Source organism: Tigriopus californicus, chromosome 4, assembly GCF_007210705.1.
Source record: "Tigriopus californicus strain San Diego chromosome 4, Tcal_SD_v2.1, whole genome shotgun sequence".
NCBI classification, from domain to species: Eukaryota; Metazoa; Arthropoda; class Copepoda; order Harpacticoida; family Harpacticidae; genus Tigriopus; species Tigriopus californicus.
The window spans coordinates 5196361-5215687 of NC_081443.1; the positions used below are offsets into that span (position 1 = coordinate 5196361).

The window sequence follows — 19327 nt, forward strand, 5'->3', positions numbered from 1 at the left end:
GTGTCTCGCATCGTGACAATCTCATTCAGGGGAAGAAAAAGCTTTGCTGCACCCTGGATGAACCGATGGTAAAAATTGACAATACCCAAAAATCGTCGTAGTTACTTGGATGTTTCAGATCGAGGAAAATCGCGAATGGCCGTGACTTTTGAAAGAAGAAACTCCAAACCGTTTGGCTTGACCTAGATTATTTGGGGGACATTCGGTGAGGCTTTGTTGATGTGTCTGAAAAACATGACAAAGTTGGTCGTCTGCTTTGGGAGGTGATCCTTATTGGTTAGAGCGGAGAAGAGGAGTTAAATAAAAGAACTGCCATATCAAAAATCTTGTAGTAGCACTTGTATTGCACACAAAAGGCTCCCCTGATTTATAGCCATGATACTCAAAGGAGAATTGTAGAGAACGTTGGAAATTTATGCCAGAACAATCTTGTTCTCCCTATGACCTGACTCTCCACCAGAAACGGCCACGACTGGTAGATTTAGATTCCTAATGTATGTGGTTTGACTCTGCCATCCCCAGGACATAGTGGTTCACAAGACAATGCTTTTTTTCCCGAATGCGCGTGGAAGTGACATTCATTTTTGGTCTTCCTTTTATTGTGACAAGATCAATGGTTAGCTTCTCAAACTACGTTTAATTGGGGAAAGAGTATTCGAGTGATCAAGTTGAACGCTGTCGTCACTGCCTTGGATCGAGGCAACCATGATAGAGCGCTGAATGGGGGACGATGACCTGGGACGGGGTCCGCCCAATTCCGGAGCCTGTGGCTGAGTTCACGGCCCCAAGACCGTCACTGAACTCGGATGATTTTTTGCGTCTCAATAATTGATGAGACACTTTATTCCAGATGTGTTCCTCATGCCAGTGCTCATTCAAGAGGTGCTGATAAAAATACATTTGATCCATTTGGCTCCCTTGTCACCAAACTGAGATTGAAGCGTTAACGAGGGTTCTAACCTCAAAGATGCTGTTCAGGGCGTTTGATCCAGCCCTACCACAAAACTACTCACGGATGCAATGTAGCTGTTTGACAAAGGGTTTGCCCTGGGCAATTTGGCCCCACAGGGAAATACGTTTGGTTAGCTGTGGCTCTCAGGACTTAGCTCGTAGTTCCTCGATTGCCCCTTCAATCCCCACTCCAACGGTTTGTCAGGGACAATGGTCAAGATGGTGAAGATTCCACTTGGCAAGTGCAAAGATGCTGGAGAGAGCTTTTCGGCTGCATTCTTAGAATATCGCAACACCCCACGGGAAGATGGGTGTACCCCGCCGAGGCGTTCTTTGGCCACCGACAGTGCACCCTCATGCGTGGCCTCCTGGGTCCCAGGTTCGATTGTGATAAACTTGAAACCGCGAGAAATGCATCACGTCAACAGAAGTGCTCATACAGCACCCAATCAGCAAAGCATTAGACACCCGTGGTATTGTCTCAAGTGTCCACGAATAAGGCTGTTAGTGCAATGTGGTACGCATCGGCGAAATCGGAGATTCTTGCGTCCTTTGGAGCCGTTGGATGTGGGAATCCAAAGTGCTAACAAGACTGCTAATGCTATGTGTGAGGAGATGCTTTTAGTGAGTTTGCTGCGGCCGGCGTTGGGCGGATGCTGCCATCTGAGGATTCTTTTATTCCGCGGCCTTCGTAGTCGCCGTTTGATTTGGCGAATCTGGCCAGTAGAGGCCCAAGCCTCCAGAAAGAAATGACACGCATCCTCACAAGGTCAAGACACGCACACACACACACATGCACAGTTATGGTAATACATCATTAACCACCGTTAAAGAGTTAGATGGGATAATAAGTCCAATCCGCGAAGATTCGTGCAATATTCAGAGAATGATTTTTAGAATGTTCAGTTAAGGTTAAGTTTTCGATCGATTGGGAAAGTTCTCATGGATCCGATGCACAGATGTCCTCTTTCACCCTAACACTCGACACCAACAAAACGCCGATCTGATTCAAACTAACATTTACTATCCGATCCAAAAGTGTTCATTCTGATTTGAATGCCTTTGAAGGTAATGAAATTCCGCTCAATGACCTTCGGTCAACTCCTTTGCATACTCCACTCGTAGATAATGGGGGTAAAGATATTGAGCAAGTCTTATCTATGAAAGATTTAGTCCTCCAAAATAATGGAAAGTTCGATAAGCATATCCAGTTGAAGGCGGTAAAGCTTTTCATTTAAAGTTTTTCATGAGTGGTTGGATATATCGCACGTTTCAGTCCAGAGATAGCATCACGATGCTAACTCTGTACAAGTCGATTGTCCAGCCCATCTTGAATATGCTTCATCCATTTTGGGCTCCAATGAGTTCAGCAAGTTTGCAAAAGGTTGAACAAGTCCAAAGATGTTTCACTAGAACATCACAGGAATGAAAGAGCTCTCGTATTGGGAAAGACTCAAAAAAGTTGGGTCTGTGCAGTGTTCGGAGAAGGTTCGAAAGGTATCTGATACTGTACGTCTTCAAAAGCATCCATGAGCTTTGTCCCAACCCAGGATTTAGGGTCAATTCTAGTGACCGTAGAGGCTTAATGTGCGTTTTGAAAGAGCACCTTCAAGCCCTCGAGAATCCAGGCTAGTTCCAAACAATGAAGTCCATCTTATTGCTTCTCGGGCTCTTCCATTCTTGAATTTGCTTTATTCTAATATTCGTAGGGAATCTTAGTCCTTGTTGATCCGGTTGCATCTTTCAAGTCAGACTTGGACATTTTTTTGATTAGCATTCCAGATCAACCCTACATTCAAGGACTAGCTCGGTCGGCCAACTCAAATTCGTTGGTAGACCAAATATCATTTAAAGATTGAAAGGTAATAAATAGACGAATTATAACCTTTCATTTCAATAGTAGTGGGGATTACATTACTTGTAGCTGTTAGAAAAGCCCGTGAAAAAACAAAAGAAAAGAAAAACGAATCCGATGATTTGGTCTGAGCCGAATGTGACCTTGCCCAAATTTGGAAAAGGTAAAGTATGCTTTATCAAATTTAAATCCCTAGATATATACCCCCTAATAGCTTTTGCATTTACTTCTTTTGTTGCCTTGTTGTACATTTTCGTTTGAAGGAGAACCAATTTGAGTTTCAGCTGGGAGAAGATTTACAGCTTACAACAGTCAATAACCTGATACGTTCGTTCTTGTTACTAACAGAAGCTTTGGTTTGGTTATGTGGCGTTATCACAAGATAGCTTTAAAATGTCTTGATAGATACCATTGCACAAAGATTCTAAAGACTAAAATGGACCACCAGTCGTCGTGCTGATTTTGTCTTTTAGTTCACAATATTTCCTTGTGAGAACTTTATCTATGTACGGTGCAATTCAAAATAGCCTTTATTGCCTCATGGCTTCATGACTGCGAAGGTGTCCCAACCCTATTCAATTTTAGCTCCTAAACCGATAAGCTATTAATTTAGCAATCCTCATCTTCCAACTTGACCACTCTTCGATCAATCTGTTACTTTACTCACCAATTCCAACCGAATAACCACACCCACATGGAAATAACTTTGCCGCTCTAACATAGCTTATGTCTCGTAGTGGTAGGAGTGTGAATATGTTGTCTAAAATCAGCAGCAACTCATCACAAGGATCCCTGTCTCTCCTGAGACCATGAGTAAAATCCAACCAAGTGTCTTCCCAATGAACTGGCACATGAACTTTCTTTTGTCGCTCCAGTCTGTTCTCTTAGAGAAGGCGATACGCTTTGCTTGCTCCCTTACACACTTGGTGGGTTAAGATGTGAAAGCTAGACACACTAGGCACCAAAGGCACTTCAAAAAGATATTGACGCAAATCGTTCTTCCATTTCCATTGTTCTAGTGATTGATTGCTTCAGTCCTCTTGGTCCTAGAAAATTTAAATTTCCAAAAGTGCATGTGTGGAATTTTTTTTAAGCGTTCGTCTTTTTTTGCGGATTTCCTCACCGCTAATGGGAAGATATTCCGAGCAGTTAAAAATAAAAAAAAAACAGATTTAATATTTTCTTTAGCTTACGCTTTTCTGGCACTGAAACCTGATCGAACCATGGAAAATTAACAGATAAAGTCAACAATAGTCTACCTGGACCATCTACTAACACCATAACTGATACTTCTTTAGCAGATCCAAACCATTCCAACATGGGAGTTGGATCTATTCATATCTGGCCCACCCTCTCCAAAGCAATAAAAGAACTTCATCATTAGAGATCGGATTTGAAAGTGAGTTGCACGTTGAGCAGAAATTAAAGAAGGTAATTGTTTTTCTTCAGTATAGATGGTCAGAACTATCGAAAGAAGAACACTGGTTACGAAAAACCCTCTCAAAATGCTGCTCTACGTGCAAATCAATTCTAAAGTCCGATCTCTATTCATCATTATCCCTCGGTTCCTGCATTTGCAACGTCTCCTCATCCCATCTTCATTGCTTCTATGTATGTGCACTGAACGCGTCTTAGTCATTTTCTTTGTGATATCGCAATTTTAATTGTCTGTTTTATCGAGTTGACTCTTAATTCTTTTAAAAAACTATTATTTGTATGCTTATTCAACTATATCAACTAGTTGACATGACCATGAGTCGTAATAAAGCTTATCATCATGACTAAAACTGTGGAAACGTTTCATTAACAGTCACGTTAATAGTGAGCATTACATTAAAAATGAAAAGCTTCATTTTAAAGAATGCTGCTTCCAGGAGAAGGGTTCAATCATTTACAAAATGACATGACTTTTTTTAGTTTCATCAGCAACCTAATCAGGGACTCTTAAGAGGGGAAACGACAAGGCTTTCCTTTGATCGCCAAGTTTAGACCGTTGCGTTGAATTAAAACGTATGAACATGAATTAAGAAATATCAGAAGAATAAATCAAATAAGTATGAACATCAAAGTAAATAAAAAAAACAAAAATCAAATTCTCTTTAAAATCAGTAAAACATTAGGCAAAACTTGCAAAAACGCATTCTAGAACAAAAATCTGTAACAAGAGTCAATTTATCAGTTTGATGAGAAACTTACACTGACAATATGAAAAAATACTTTAAGTTGTCAATGAAGAAGAAATTTACATTGATATGAAGTTATATGAATATCTCGGATGGATAATTGAATGACTTTGTCTTTTTTATCCACCCATTTGACAAAACAATGACCATGCACTGGTGGGAAAGGAATGGGTTGTCTTTGAGTAGAGTATCAATTTCTACTTGTTTTCGAAGTTTAACATAAAAGGCAGGCATTATTTAACGTGCATAGAGTAATACCAAAGTCCAAGCCCACTAAAATTTCAATTTGAATTTGAAATATCCACAACCAACAGTTTAAGCCTGACTTAGCGGGAAAGATTTGGTGATCACAATAAAGTGGCGTTTCTTGCCTAATTCAAGGATGTCTCGACGAAGGATTATATTACAGGAATGGAATTCGAGTTATGGGCCTACGACAACACAAGCAGTTATATGAACAGTAATGCCTTGTTCGAAACTTGCTCTCCTTTAAATCAAGACAATTTCGTCATGGAAACAGTTTGGCAAACAATATTCAAAGCAATACAGATCTAAAGATCTAAGCTATATAAGTACAAATCAAAATCACAATATTAATACTCGTTTGGTTTATTTGGCAATCAAAAACTGTCTTTACACACAGATTTAAATTTCAAAGACTTCCAAAAGATAACAGAATTTAACACGTATTCTAATCATTGACACAGTACTGACGGCCAATATATGGCCTATCTGTTTTATGAAAAAAAACAAGTTTATTCGCATAAATTTGCATATTTTCATGTTTCATGCATAATTTTTGGTTTTTATTTAGCAAATTTGGTTTTGCCCATTAATGGCCTCTAACAAACCCACGTCAAGGCACGACCCTGTCCTGCCTCATCCGAACACAAACCTATCACGACACGCCTCTATCCAGTCAACATCCTGTTTAAACATGCCTTTTTTTTTACATGCTTACATCTTCAACAACCCACCATGCCAGACATGTCTGATCCCACAACCAACAAGGATCAAGTATGGCATTTGCAATTTTTTTTACCAAAGAAGCAAGTGAAGTGATATCAGATTACGAACACATTTTTTTGTAATAGATCCTCGGGTAGGGCTCCTCGGGGCCTCAGAGAGAGAAACCTGCTTTGCAAAATGGATTTGATGGAAATGAACTCAAACCAGTCTTTAAATATTTTTGAGACAGGCAAAACAGGATAAAAAACAACGAAACGACATGTATACACGATTGAGCGGTTAAAGTCCTTAATTGGTCTGAAAAGTCTTTGCAAGCTTTCACCACTCTCAAAGATGCGCTAGTAAAAACATCCAGATTTTCATATCCACTTCGTCTTGCTCCAACTCACAAAGTCTGTGATGCCTCGAATATAACTTTCGGCTCAGCTCTGGAGCAAAAAATCCACGGCTCATTACGTCCGTTGGCAGAAAACTAACAACCACTGAAGCTTGTTACTCAACCTATGATCGAGAACTCCGAACAATTAATTAAGAGTTCAACTTTTCAAATATTTCGTAGAAGGGTCACATGTTTTACGTTCCTACGGATCATCACCTTACAGACGAAGAGTATAGAAGAAAAATATAGAATAGTAAAAATTGAGTTTGTTGTGTTTTTTACAGCGGCTGAATCGGTAACCAGTGGACAGTGCAACTCCAGCCGATTGGAAAAAATTAAATACCACATACCCTTACAGCCTTTCAGCTGTCACCCATCAGCTCTGAAACGAGCCCGCATGGCTAGCTCGCATCACACTCTCTAGGCCTTGCTTCCTCTATGATCGCCCTTCGACATTTGTCTTTACCAATCAGAAGAACAATCTCGGGGTTAGCCAATGCTGGAGAGTTCACATGTGACATTAGATACATCTAGAGGGTTAGTAGGTACATTCAATGGTTTGAAAACTACGTTGCGGATGGCTTGTCAACTCCATCAATTTGATTGATCCTCAACCCTTCGACATTTTTGAAGCTCAACGTAATTGCCCGGAAACCTCTCACGTCCTGCAAAACTAAAAACACTAAAAATCTCACCTTTTGAAACATGAGCACTCTCTGTGATTGCCGAGTTTCATAGACTCGTCCGTCCGTGCCTTCGTCACTACATAAAGTATGCAATGTTACTCTTCACCATTTATCTCATGACGGTATAAAAGCGAACCCGATGACTAGCATCTCAACATTTCGTTTGGCCCAGATTAGTGACTGATGTCAAAAGATTTATTGGCAAGAACAAAGTTTGCCAATAAACAAATATTTAGAAATATGAAGGATCTCCGATCCACTGTTTTGATGCTTCCACTGACGGTTTTGCTTCAATTTACCATCTTCAATGTGCAGACGACCTGGTTCTCTTAGCCGATTCAGCCGTGGAATTGCAAAATGCCATCAATGCACTCCACGGTTATTGCCGACGGTCTTCAAGTCAATACTAAAGAGTATCGAATATGAATGACGAATAGAATTCAATAGGTCTCTATTTCCTCGGTCTCCATGAACCAATGCCTTTATTCTCAGACATACAAGTACAAGTACCAAACAACGCTAACGCATTCCGTCTCTCATCAACATCGCGTTAATTGATCCCCCAGCCACTCCCCCCCCCCCCCTCCCCGAGACTTACTACGACCTATGCAAAAATCGGGAAGGTCAACTTATAATTCGACCTCGACGAGTTGTAAATCCATCTGTGGGAGTCCATCTAGGTCCGCAGTTGGTTGAAAACTGTAACTGGTGTTTGATGCGAGGTTGATGTTGGAGAAATCGATGATGTTGGTGAGGAAGTGGCGGTTTGCGTGTCTTGTCCGCAGATTCGACAAAGGCGGGTTTGAGACGGTCTATAGAAATGTTGTCCTGCCTATTCCCCAAGTCTGCTTTAAAACAATTGTCGCCCCATTTAAAACGGGAGAAGGGCCATCATAGGGTTTCTGAAGCGGGGTTTGATGGGCATCAAGATGTACAAATACATGGGTTGCTTTGGACAATTGTTTTGGCACGCTAAAAAGAGGGTTTAAGATGGGTTGATGTGGCAGTGGGTCGGATTTGCAAAAAATATCGACGGAGCTGAGCAGTGAACGTTGAAGGATCTATTTCTTCTCCATGTTGTGGAGTACACAATTCGCCTGGTAGACGCAACACGTTGCCGTAGACCAATTCAACCGCCGAGCATCCAATGTCTATCTTAATTGCGGCCCGCATACCTAGCAGAACAAAAGGCAGGTGGTCCATCCACAAATCATCTGAGAGGCGTGCTTCTAAGGAGGCTTTTAATTGACGGTGCATTCGCTCCACAATATCGTTGGCCTGTGGGTGGTAGGATGTCGTTTGAATTGGTATGATCCCGAAAAGCTCCATCCATGATGTTCACAATCCTGAAACGAATTGTCATCCCCTGTCCAAGGCGACGATAGTCGGAACGAAGAAACGGGCAACCCATCCACTTAATAAAGCTCTGGCACATGATTCAGCTGTAGGATCTGGCATTGGAATGGCTTCTGGCCAACAAGTATACCAATCCATGACGGTAAATAAGTAGGCACAACCACGAGATGGGGAAAGAGGACCCACGATATCGATATGGATGTGATCAAACCGTCGAGAAGGAAGCTTGAAAGCTTGATGTGGGCTCACTGTGTGCCGGTTGATTTTGGCGCCTTGGCACGCCACACAGCTTCGGCACCAAGTCGTGACGTCTTTTTTAGCCCATACCACACATATCATTCAGTAATCAAGCGTCTGGTAACACGGGAGCCCCCATGCGCTATTCCGTGAAGGGCACCAAAAACTGCTCGCCTCAAGGACCTTGGGACGATTGGGCGTGGATGGCCCAAGGAGACGTCGCAGAGAACCGGTTTGGAGCCGTCATACGACGACACATCACGCAGGTCCATAGATGTGAGCGACGTACGGATTGCTGGAAGCTCTGGATCAGCCGCTTGGGCATCGGCTATCTCATCGAAATCGACGGTCGGTGTCACCGATGAATGTGCACATTCCAGATGGCTGATCCGGGAGAGTGCGTCCGCCACGACGTTGTGTTTACCTTCCACATGACGCAAATGTTGGGTAAATTCGGAGATGTATGAAAGGTGCCATTCCTGTCGGGGAGTCCTCTTGTCGGAGGAACTTGAGACTGCATAGGTGAGCGGCTTGTGATTGGTGAACACCTGGAATTTGCGTCCCTCTACGAAGTGTCGGAAATGACCGATGGCCAAATACACTGCCAGAAGCTCCCGGTCAAATGCAGAGTAGCGCGTTTCCGCGTCCCAAAGTTAGCGTGGGAAAAATGCCACTGGGGTCCAATAGTCACCTAGAAGCTGCTCCAACACCACTCCGACAGCCACCCCCGATGCGTCAACTGAATAAAAGTGGGAGTGATTGGTTCAGGATAGGCTAGCTGGCTAGCCTCTTGGATTGCGCACATTCCTCCGTCCAGTTGGTTAGTTTCTCCTTTGTCTTCAGGTGGTTGTAAAGAGGGTGAAGAATGGCAGCGCATTGAGGTATGAAGCGGTGATAGAAGTTGATCAATCCCAGAAATTCTTGAAGTGAGCGCTTCGTTTTCGGAGGCGGAAAAGCCTGGAGAGCTCTCGTATGGTCCTTCAGTGGCGAGAGACGATGCGCCGCCGCGGTGTCCCAAAAAATCAAGCTCCAAGATACCCAAAACACACTGGTTGGGATTGACAATCAGGCCGTAATTTGACAAATGCCGAAACAATTGCTGAAAATGTTGTTCATGGGCATCCCCTTCCTTGCTGACTACCAAGAGATCGTCCGAAATCCAAGTCACGGCAGACCTCGTCCACAAATCGGTAACCGCGAACCAAATCAATCTTGGAGAAAACTCTTGTACCGCGGAGGCTTGATGTGAAATCTCCACAAGCTCGCCAACCACCTGATTTATTTGGAACCATGTGCAGTGGGGACGCCTAGTTGCTTGCAGAAGGTCAAAGTATAAAAGCCTCGCGCATTGCACTAAACTCGTTCCTGGCCAGGGAGAGCTTGTCCGGTGCCAGTCGTCGAAGTTTGGCAAATATTGGTCGACCGTTGGTGATGATCCTGTGCTGAACAGCGTATTTTGGTTTGTGGTCACTCAACTTGGTTGAGGTGAGCGAGGGAAACGAGAGTAACACGGATGAAAACCTGGAGATTGAGCAAGTGAGGAGGTTGTCAGAGCTTCCAATTGCGACCACCGAGTTGAGATACTGCTGTTGGTACCAGCAAAGGGAATCGGTATTTGAAGGTGCTCTAAAGTTTTGCCCTGGTTGAGACTTCTTGTTATGGACCAGTTTTGGGAGGGCTGCCACCTCTGCCTTCAGAAAGACTACCTCATCACTCAGGATAGAGGACAACCCCAAGGCGCTACCTTGGCGTTACACAAAGTGTCTGCTAATTCAGCCAGTTGATGGAGGGATTTGCCATGCTGAGCCAGCAAGATAAGACGGACGGCTTCTGGGAATATAATTGAATTGTGAGTCTGAAATCCTTTATGAGCACCATGAATGATATGGTTTTCTTTAAAAAGTAGCATTGTTCTAGCATTTTCGAATTCCAATTAGCATTTCTTTAGCATCGATTTTGCATGAGCTAACATTGCTGGCTGAAAAAAAACTGCCCAGCCTGCAAACAAATAAGAGTTGGATTTTGGTCATCGCCAAACTCTCATTAAAGGAGACTGACTGATCCAATACTCCTGGTATTCTCGCCTCAAATACTATGTTAGACCACGAACTTCTAGAAATATGGACTGCACGAACGAGCTTCCCGGCAAATCGGCCTGTTCTTGGTCATAGCCACTCTGAGCCACCTTTCGAATTAAGGTAATAAAATAAGAAATGTAGATCTTCTCAATTAACGGCAGGTCAACTTTATATCATTTACATGCAAAGTCGATCGTTTCAAAGTTATGTTGTCAAAAGCTTATGTAGCTGACCAAGGCCGAAAATTCAAATTTTATGTAGTGTCTACTATATAACTTTGAGCATGTCTCCTGAGTTCCCTAGGCATAGGTTTGGGCTCAAACTTGGCTGACTTCATCTATTCAACAAGATCTTGTGGTCGTATGAAGTGCTTATTTGGAATGAGATGAGCGGTTTAGGAGATAGGTTATTTTTGCTTCCGTTTGCAGTCCATATCTCTAGAAGTCCGTGGTTAGACCTAATGCGGACATACAATGGGATCAAACATGTATCAATTTCTGTTTTTCACTGTTTTCCTCTTTCATAATAACACGGCAACTCGGGATCGGACATTTCTGAATCTTGACAAAATGCGTCATAAAACAAAAGGGACTTCCTGACTCCAAGAAATGAAATATTTTCTGAAGAGTACCTGAATGTTACAAAATCCAACATCTTCAGGAAAAAGCCAGGTGTAACCCAAGGTTTCATAAAAACAGTCCATTCAGTTCAAGATTTTGGAAAATCGCCGAACTTATTTCTTCGATACTTTACTTTCAGCTTTGATGATACGAAACACCGAAAGCAACTAAGAAATGAATCAACTATAAACTTGACTCAAAATGTCATATCAATCTTTGATGATAAGACCAAGGAAAAAGCGCCAGACCAATTCCCAGAAAACGGCCCAAGCCCTAAAACGCCCTCGAATCGAGCTAATCCTGTGAAGAAGTATGTCAACCAAGGCTGTCCTCATTCTTCTTGCTCTGATATTTGAATCATTTATTACCGGTAAGATATCCGTAGTATTTCACGTAAATGTAAGCCATTACATTAATGCGTTCTATTGCATTTATTTGTATTGACTCATTATCCAATCTAAAACTAAATCCTTAACTATTTGGATTAAACAATAACGGACGAAATAAATGAAATTTAGTTGGAGAAATGCAACTTTAAGAGACGCATCCGAGGAGTAAGGATCTAATGGTTATTGTGTAACGAGCAGAAAAAATTGTGAAAAAGCCAAACTTAAGATGGCGCTTTTATCTGTTTGTGATATTTTAGCGATGATTTCAACATGTTTAAATGTTGATATGTTTTCTTTATAAGATTGTAAAGCTCTATATATATTCTAAGCTAAGGTGCAAGACTAATGGCATACAAAGTTCCCAGCTGGCCCATTGATGATTTCTTAAATTATTTCAAGACTGGCATCAACAAATATTGTGTGAGACGTTGACTCATGAGCTTTCATGTAGCGAATATATTGATTGTGCGTCGATGCTTTGATTGAAGACACTGACCTGGTGTTGACCACAACTCATTTCTCTTAGCTCATTGCAATGAGCACTGATGAAACGGACTACCCTTCATATGAAGTAAAACTCACCGGCCTATTGGTGTGGGTTTAAAAAAAAGAGTTTCCAACAAATCAAAAAGGAAGAAGTGATAAGAGCTCTCTTCTTGGCTTGTGAGCTCTTAAGAAAGGCTAGATGGCCCTTGCCTGGAGAAATACGTACTCCCCGATGATTATCACCCTGATCATCAGTCCTGGCTTCTTCCGAGCACATTCAGGAAATTCAGTTCCAATCTCCCTCAAGACGTCCTAGCTCCCTGACACAACAAAACGAGGAAGAGTCTTCTACACCAATAGAAAACATAGCCTCCTGGTATCCACCGCTTGCTAACCCGACCAAGTCCTCCCTCATCGAGCATGGCCTAGCTCAAAAGGAAATTAAATCCAATATATGTTAAACACACAGCACAAGTTATTGCACTGACAAAAATGTAAATTTGACCACCCCACATGGTGTCAAAAGGCGACGTTGTTTGGAATCAAATAATTCTATAAAATGGATGTGACAAGAAATCTTGTGAGCTTTTCCACCCTAGTGTCTGCAGATCATCTTTGCAATTCTCAATGTCTGAGGAAGAAATGCAAATCTGCCTATATCAAGAGTACCCTTAGAGAAAGGCCAAGGATGGATGACTCGAGGAAGAAATATACAGCTGCAAAGCTAGTAGAACGTGAAAATAAATCTCAGAGGGAAATTAAAAACAACCGACCGTCGCAGGTACCCCTCGAGACTATCAAACAATGAGGATTTTCGTCGACTGTCAGCCTTGGATCAAATGATGGAGGAGCTTGTATTGACTTTCAGGGAGAGGTCAAGAAGCCTAGCTTACTTAGTTCCCCCATTGCTAGTCTCCCCGGCTGAAAGTCAGACGAGTTCGACTATTAAAGGACTCTATTGTAATATCCATTGTTTACACTCCCAAAAAATTCGACGAAAATGAAGCTCCTCCATGAGATAGCTGCAAGTTAATTGCCTTAACTGAGACTTCGTTGACTCCCACCGTGATTGACGCCGAGGGAGCAATGAAGGGATATCCCCTGATCCGTTGTGACCGGCAAAAATCCTCAAACCCCAGCTATCCCCATGGTGGGATGTGCCTCTACGTTAAAAACAACTATGCTATATGTTATTCAAGCTTTAGCAATGGTGATGTTGAACTTTTTGCATGTGACATTAAGTGGTTAGACCCTTCCTTAGTCGTCTTCTACAAAACCCCATTGTGCTCTGTAATCAAATTTGAAGATGCTTTGAGGCATCTCAGGCTCGCGTTATCTCACAATTCAAATTCGTGACAACTCCATTGTAGAGACTATAATTTCCCAAACACTGTCGTGACCGGCACAAATCTGAGGAAGGCCCTGGATACTACGGAGCTCCCACCACTACATCATCAAACTTGTATACCTTATTTGAGGACTTTCAGTATGAATTTGGTTTTACCCAACACGTTGGAGATATAACGAATGAGAAAAATATACTAGACTTAGTCCTGACTGGCGATCTTGATGCCATTGAGCAAGTGATAGTGAGTGATTCCCCTGTATCTGATCATTAGCTACTAGATATTGTTACATACTACTCAACCAATCCATTTCCTTCGGTCCCTGATGTTAAGAGTCTTGTTGAATCCATCGTTGGAGTGTCATCCTTTTTCTTTAAGGAGACGGACTGGCCAAATGTTCGTTCTGCCCACCGAGATGTTAAACTTGCCACTGTATTGGAGAGAAGCCCCCATATGTCCCTCGGTAACGCAAACCTCAAGCTCACTGATGCCTGTCTGGCAGTTTGCACCAGTCTTGGGCTGAATAACATCAAGACGAGTGGGGGGGGACCTGATCAGTATTCCCCCGCACCGTAGGAATATCTTTCGAAAGAGATGCCGATTAAAATCCAACCTCAAAGTTGATTGCCCGAGGTCATCCCGTATTTCCAAATGCTCGGCTGAACTTGATAAGCAAATCAAGCAGTCTATAAATGCCGACGAACAAGAACGGGAATTTGCATCTGGGGCAACTGAGATCCAATCCAAAGGCTCTCTATGCTTATGCTAACCTCAAGCGCAAATTTACTCCCAAAGTTGGGCCACTCATCGTAGATGGTGTCATCCTACTGTAAATGAAGAACTGAGCATAGGAAACAAACTTAGCGAACAATGCAAAAATATGTTTTCCACCCCCTGCACCGTGCCACTCATCGACCTGTCCCAAACATCGAAAGATCCTCCCCTCAATATCACGGAAGAAAGTGTCCTCAGAACAATAGGTTCCCTAAACCGATCCAGCTCAGTCGGACCTGATGGTATAACTGCAACCTTTCTCAAGGAATGTGCACTAACACGAGTTAGTACCAATTATGACCACTCGAATCGAGAAGTCCGTCAACCTAGGGGTCTTCCCTGATTTGTTAAAGATAGGTCACATCACTCCAATTTTCAAAGGTGGGGATCGTTCCGTCCCATCTGATTGACTTCAAATTTGGCCAAAGTGTATGAAAAAGTGATTAAAGGATTTCTTTTGGACCATCTGCTCCGAAATTCATGAGTACAACTACCCATCTCATCGAACCTTTGGAACGTGTGAGAGAATTAGTGACAGATCATGATATGGTAGACGTCATCTACCTGGACTTGGCAAAGACCTTCGATATGGTAAACCATGGCATATATTGCACAGGCTCGCTAACCTTAACATCCCCAAGAGTCTATTAATATGGGTCAAGTCATTCCTCACAAATAGGAAAAAGAGGGTTAAAGTGGGCCATCTCCTCAGTGACCCAGTTGAGATCACCTTGGGCATACCACAGGTCACAATACTCGGACCAATACTTTTTATACTATGCATCTCCACTTCACCTGGCTTAGGGAAGAATTGGATGATCTCTTCTTATGCTGATGGCACCAAGCTCATCATTGGTAGAGATAACCAAGATTACTTGGTTCTTCAAGAGGACCTTTATACTACAGTCCGTAGATACGAGTGGGTCTACAAGAGTAACATGAAACTAAATGGATCCAAATTCCAGATCATGTTTGATGGCTCATCGGCTTTCCCTCCTCGTTACATTGACAGTGAGGGAGCAAGTATTGAAGTTTTCCCTTTCGTCAAAGACCTTGGTGTTACTCTTCAGGATGTTGAATATTTACCTCAGCGAGAAGGTAACTAAAGCTGCTCAGATGGCGGGCTGGGCCCTGTGCACCTTCAAGACTAAGGATAGATTAGCTATGATCACCATCTACCAATCAATTGTACAACCCTATCTTCATTACGCCTCATTGATTTGGAGTCCATATCTAGTTGGCGAGTTGAACAAAATGAAGAGTGTACTCCGACGCTTCACTCGACAGATCACCACTGGGATCGACTTCAACATCTAGGCCTGTATAGTGTGCAAAGGAGACACAAATTGTATGCCATACTAAATACTTTAAAGTGCATCTATGAGCTGTCCCATAACACGGGCATTGCTTTCACCCACCGAAAGAATGAACGTATCACATGTATCCAACCCCTTTTGAACTATAACAAGAGTGTGGCTACAAAGTCAATCATGCGCCACTCATTTTTTGAAAGAGGCCCGTGACCAACCCTCGATACCTGTATATCATCGATCAGCAATTTCAAACTCGATTTCTGATCAATTTTACTCACGAGTAGTTTTGTAATCATGTTTTTTTGTATATTTTTTGTGTGTTTAACCACGTTTTTGAGCCTCGAATCCATTCAAGACATCTGTCTGTGGACAGAAAATAAATTATCATTATTATTATTAAAACAAAGCAAACCACCTCAAAAGTAAGCATCATTTTTGTCTACATTACAAGGGACAAATGATGGGCATCATTAACATAAGAGTTAACTTTGTCAATTGTTAAATAACTACTTAAATTGTAACTTTCTTAATCCTTAATTCATTACTTTTGCCGAAAGCTCATGCTTCCATTTGAACACATTTTTTCACATTATTCATCATTTCATTTCATGTCCACTGCCTATGGTCTAAGAAAGTTTTAGAGTTTTTAGTTGCCCTGGTAAGTCACAAAATTAAGTCAAAGTCGGCCTTAAACGTTCAAGATTGATTTTTTCCAGTCCTAATTATTTTATGCTATAAGAAACAGAGATACTTTTAATTGACTCGGATGTGACACTATTTGTTGTAAAATTGAGGTGATCCAACAATAATTACACGAAGCGCTATTTGGGACCTGTCTTGCTCGTCAGCAGTTTGATTCTCTCACAATCAGGATTGCCCCAATGGCGTCCAATATTTCCACCCAAAAAGTATATCAATCAAAATATCTATACCGATACAAATACAATGCCATCGCCATTTGTAAATTTATCTGCTCAGATTCTCAAAATAGATTCTAAAAACAAAAAAGTTATGAAGTAGCCTTGCTTTTTTTATTAGCTGACCGTCACCGATGTCAAGTCATTCAACACCCAAATCATTCGCATCCGCACGAATTTGGATTTCATCGTGAATTTCTTTCCCCTCACTGGCGACACTTAACTCGGCATCGTCGGCAACCAGTCAAAAGAAAAACCGATTGGCTCCCTCAAAAAGGAATGAATAACTCCACTGCTGATACTCAAGATTCGGTGTTCTCCACAAAAAATGCAACTGTTGTTGAGGCTCATATTGGTTCAACGGCCATCCTTGAATGCAAAGTGAAGAAGGCAAGCCAATTTGGGATGGTAAGGAACGAGTGCATGCTGTTAAGTAGCTTCCAAAACAACATGACCTTGAGTAGATGTTAAGTAGCATTTAGTTAAATATTCAGCATGGACTGATGCATTTATATTTCCTTTTTCTGGCCTCAATCAAGTGAAGGCTATGGCCCTACTTTTCTACCACTTCCAGCCAGGGTTGTGTTGCGCCTCACCTGTACATTTTCATTTGATTTATGACTGCTTTTCTTGTTTGCGGTGGCAATCGTATTACATCAGCTTCCCAGGAAAAAGCTTGCTAGTCGAAATATGTTCTCATTCTCAATCAAACACTGTTTAAGATTTAAAAGCCATGAAAAGTTTCCACATTTGAGCGGTCTCAAGTCTCAACTGATGAAACATGGTCTTAATGAGTGAGCATTTTGGCATTTAAGTGCAGACCAGATCAACCTAATTCTTTAGCTCTTGGACGCCTCCCTCATTGTTGAGGTCGCTACATTAAACTTTATACCTAAAAGTTGTTGCCAAAGGCCTGTTCCGATCTGCCCTAAAGCAAACTCTTTTTCAACAGGCTATTTTTGGATTTGTGATCATTTGAAGCGAGTAGTAACATATTAGCACACCAGTACGAAATCACCACCAATTGTTGTAAGTCTTCCTTTTGACATTTGCTATGATTCCAGACCTTAGAATGTAAAACAAAAAATGAAGAGAGAGAAAGACTAATTTTCCGAAATCTGAGTTTGAGGGACCAATCTTTTACTCTTTTGTGTCAACCTTTGTCATTTTTGATAAAACAAAAACAATCAGGTCTTCAATTTTCTTTTATTCGCCTTGACAAGTCATGGCATGAGCAAACAACGGACGTAATTTTATGGAGCAAAATTGCACCGTACATGCATTTAATTTCGTCATTAATTTCAATTTACCAACTTGTTAAAGCAAATAGTATTCTGTGATATTGAGCCAAAGGGATATTACATGGACCGAACTGCACCAATCACGCCATTTTGCTGAGGTTTGTAACACTACTCACGACAAATCACTCGATTTGGCTGTGATTTTTTTCTAATAAGGATACTGTGAACTAAACCCCTTTTGCGAAGTCATCAATCTTGCCCTATTGCACTTGATGAGGCCATCAACGTTGTCAATATTGTCCGACTTAAGAAGCGCTATCGAATCAAGGCAGAAGAGTAGAGAATGAATGAGCCCAAGAAATAAGAGAGGACTTCAATGTCTTGACACAGTGGTTAAAAAACCCAGAAAAATACTCAATCACATCTTGGCAGTCTTTTAACTCGCAAAACCATTAGGAATAGCTTTTCTTTTTGAATTCTTTGCAAAGATAAAAAACTGAAATAACTAAAACATTAAAAAAGCTAAAAAAATTAAGAACCACCTATTTGATAGAAATTCGGAGCATACTCAGTTAGCTTTTGAACTCTCATCAATACATTGATTTAGCTAATATTCTTTTTTTTATTTTTTACATTAGGCAACAAAATGAAAAATGGTGAAATTGACACTTTTCATTGGGAATATTGATTATATTGGTCTGGTAATTTAATTTTAGGTATGTATAACCAGGGCATTGTGCCATGTAAGTGAGTTCCAAAGTTCCAATCTAACGATTTTTAAATTCGTATTTTTGGTATGCGTATTTAGGTATGCAAGGTTTTAAACTGAGCTAGAAATCCATAAAGAAATAAAAGCAATAAAATCAAAGTTGTTCCTTTTTTGTTTTACAAATTAGAAAAGTGCCAATTTGTCTTTGAGTATTTATGTCAAATCTTATAAAGACATTTTAGTCACATTAAACCACTTTGAAGACTACAATTGGTCCTAAAAAATTTTATACATTGTTTTGCAACCACTTGCTGATTGCGGTAAAATTTATCCAAGCCTATTGTTATCATAGTTTAGGTTGTTTTACATGAACAGAGATTGCTTTTATTCATGCTTTGCGAAAATTCTTTATAGATGACCTGGGCTCGTCTTCAGGACGAATATCGACCATATTCAGTCTTGACCGTTGGAGATTCAAATTACGTGAAAGACAAACGGTACATGGTGTCGAAACCTCGGATGCATACGGAAGACAGTGTAAGATCGGCATTGGTTTGAACACGAACTTCTAGAAATATCTCGACAATCTACATCTACATCTCTAATAATCAGTGGCTTGAATTAGGAGGTACCCTCTGACGAGCCTGTTCTCAAGAACTTCTCTAGTTTTGGTTGAACTGAAAACTCCAACCAACCCTAATCAGCAATGCATATACTGTAATTGTGGAAATTGTTACATACAAAATTGTTACATAAACACAATGGTGAAGTTCAAGTAGACAAGAAGACAAGTGGAAGCACAGGGAGAAGAAAGCCAAACTATGGAATTCGGGCAACA

At 41.3% G+C, this 19327-nt stretch overlaps 1 protein-coding gene across 2 annotated transcripts in view; it reads left to right on the plus strand.

Moving 5' to 3' along the window:
- Nucleotides 1–19327, plus strand: part of LOC131879220 (titin-like) — a 35501-nt gene that overhangs the window by 12780 nt on the left and 3394 nt on the right. Inside the window, exons 1-4 of one of the 2 annotated variants that reach the window (XM_059225479.1) lie at nt 11019–11377; nt 11454–11684; nt 16661–16947; nt 18904–19026. In XM_059225479.1, the coding sequence (XP_059081462.1) occupies nt 11627–11684; nt 16661–16947; nt 18904–19026 (468 nt within the window). In that variant the 5' untranslated portion in view covers nt 11019–11377; nt 11454–11626. Of the gene's footprint in view, nt 1–11018; nt 11378–11453; nt 11685–16660; nt 16948–18903; nt 19027–19327 lie in introns of those variants that run through there. The other variant, XM_059225478.1, reaches the window with a different exon arrangement.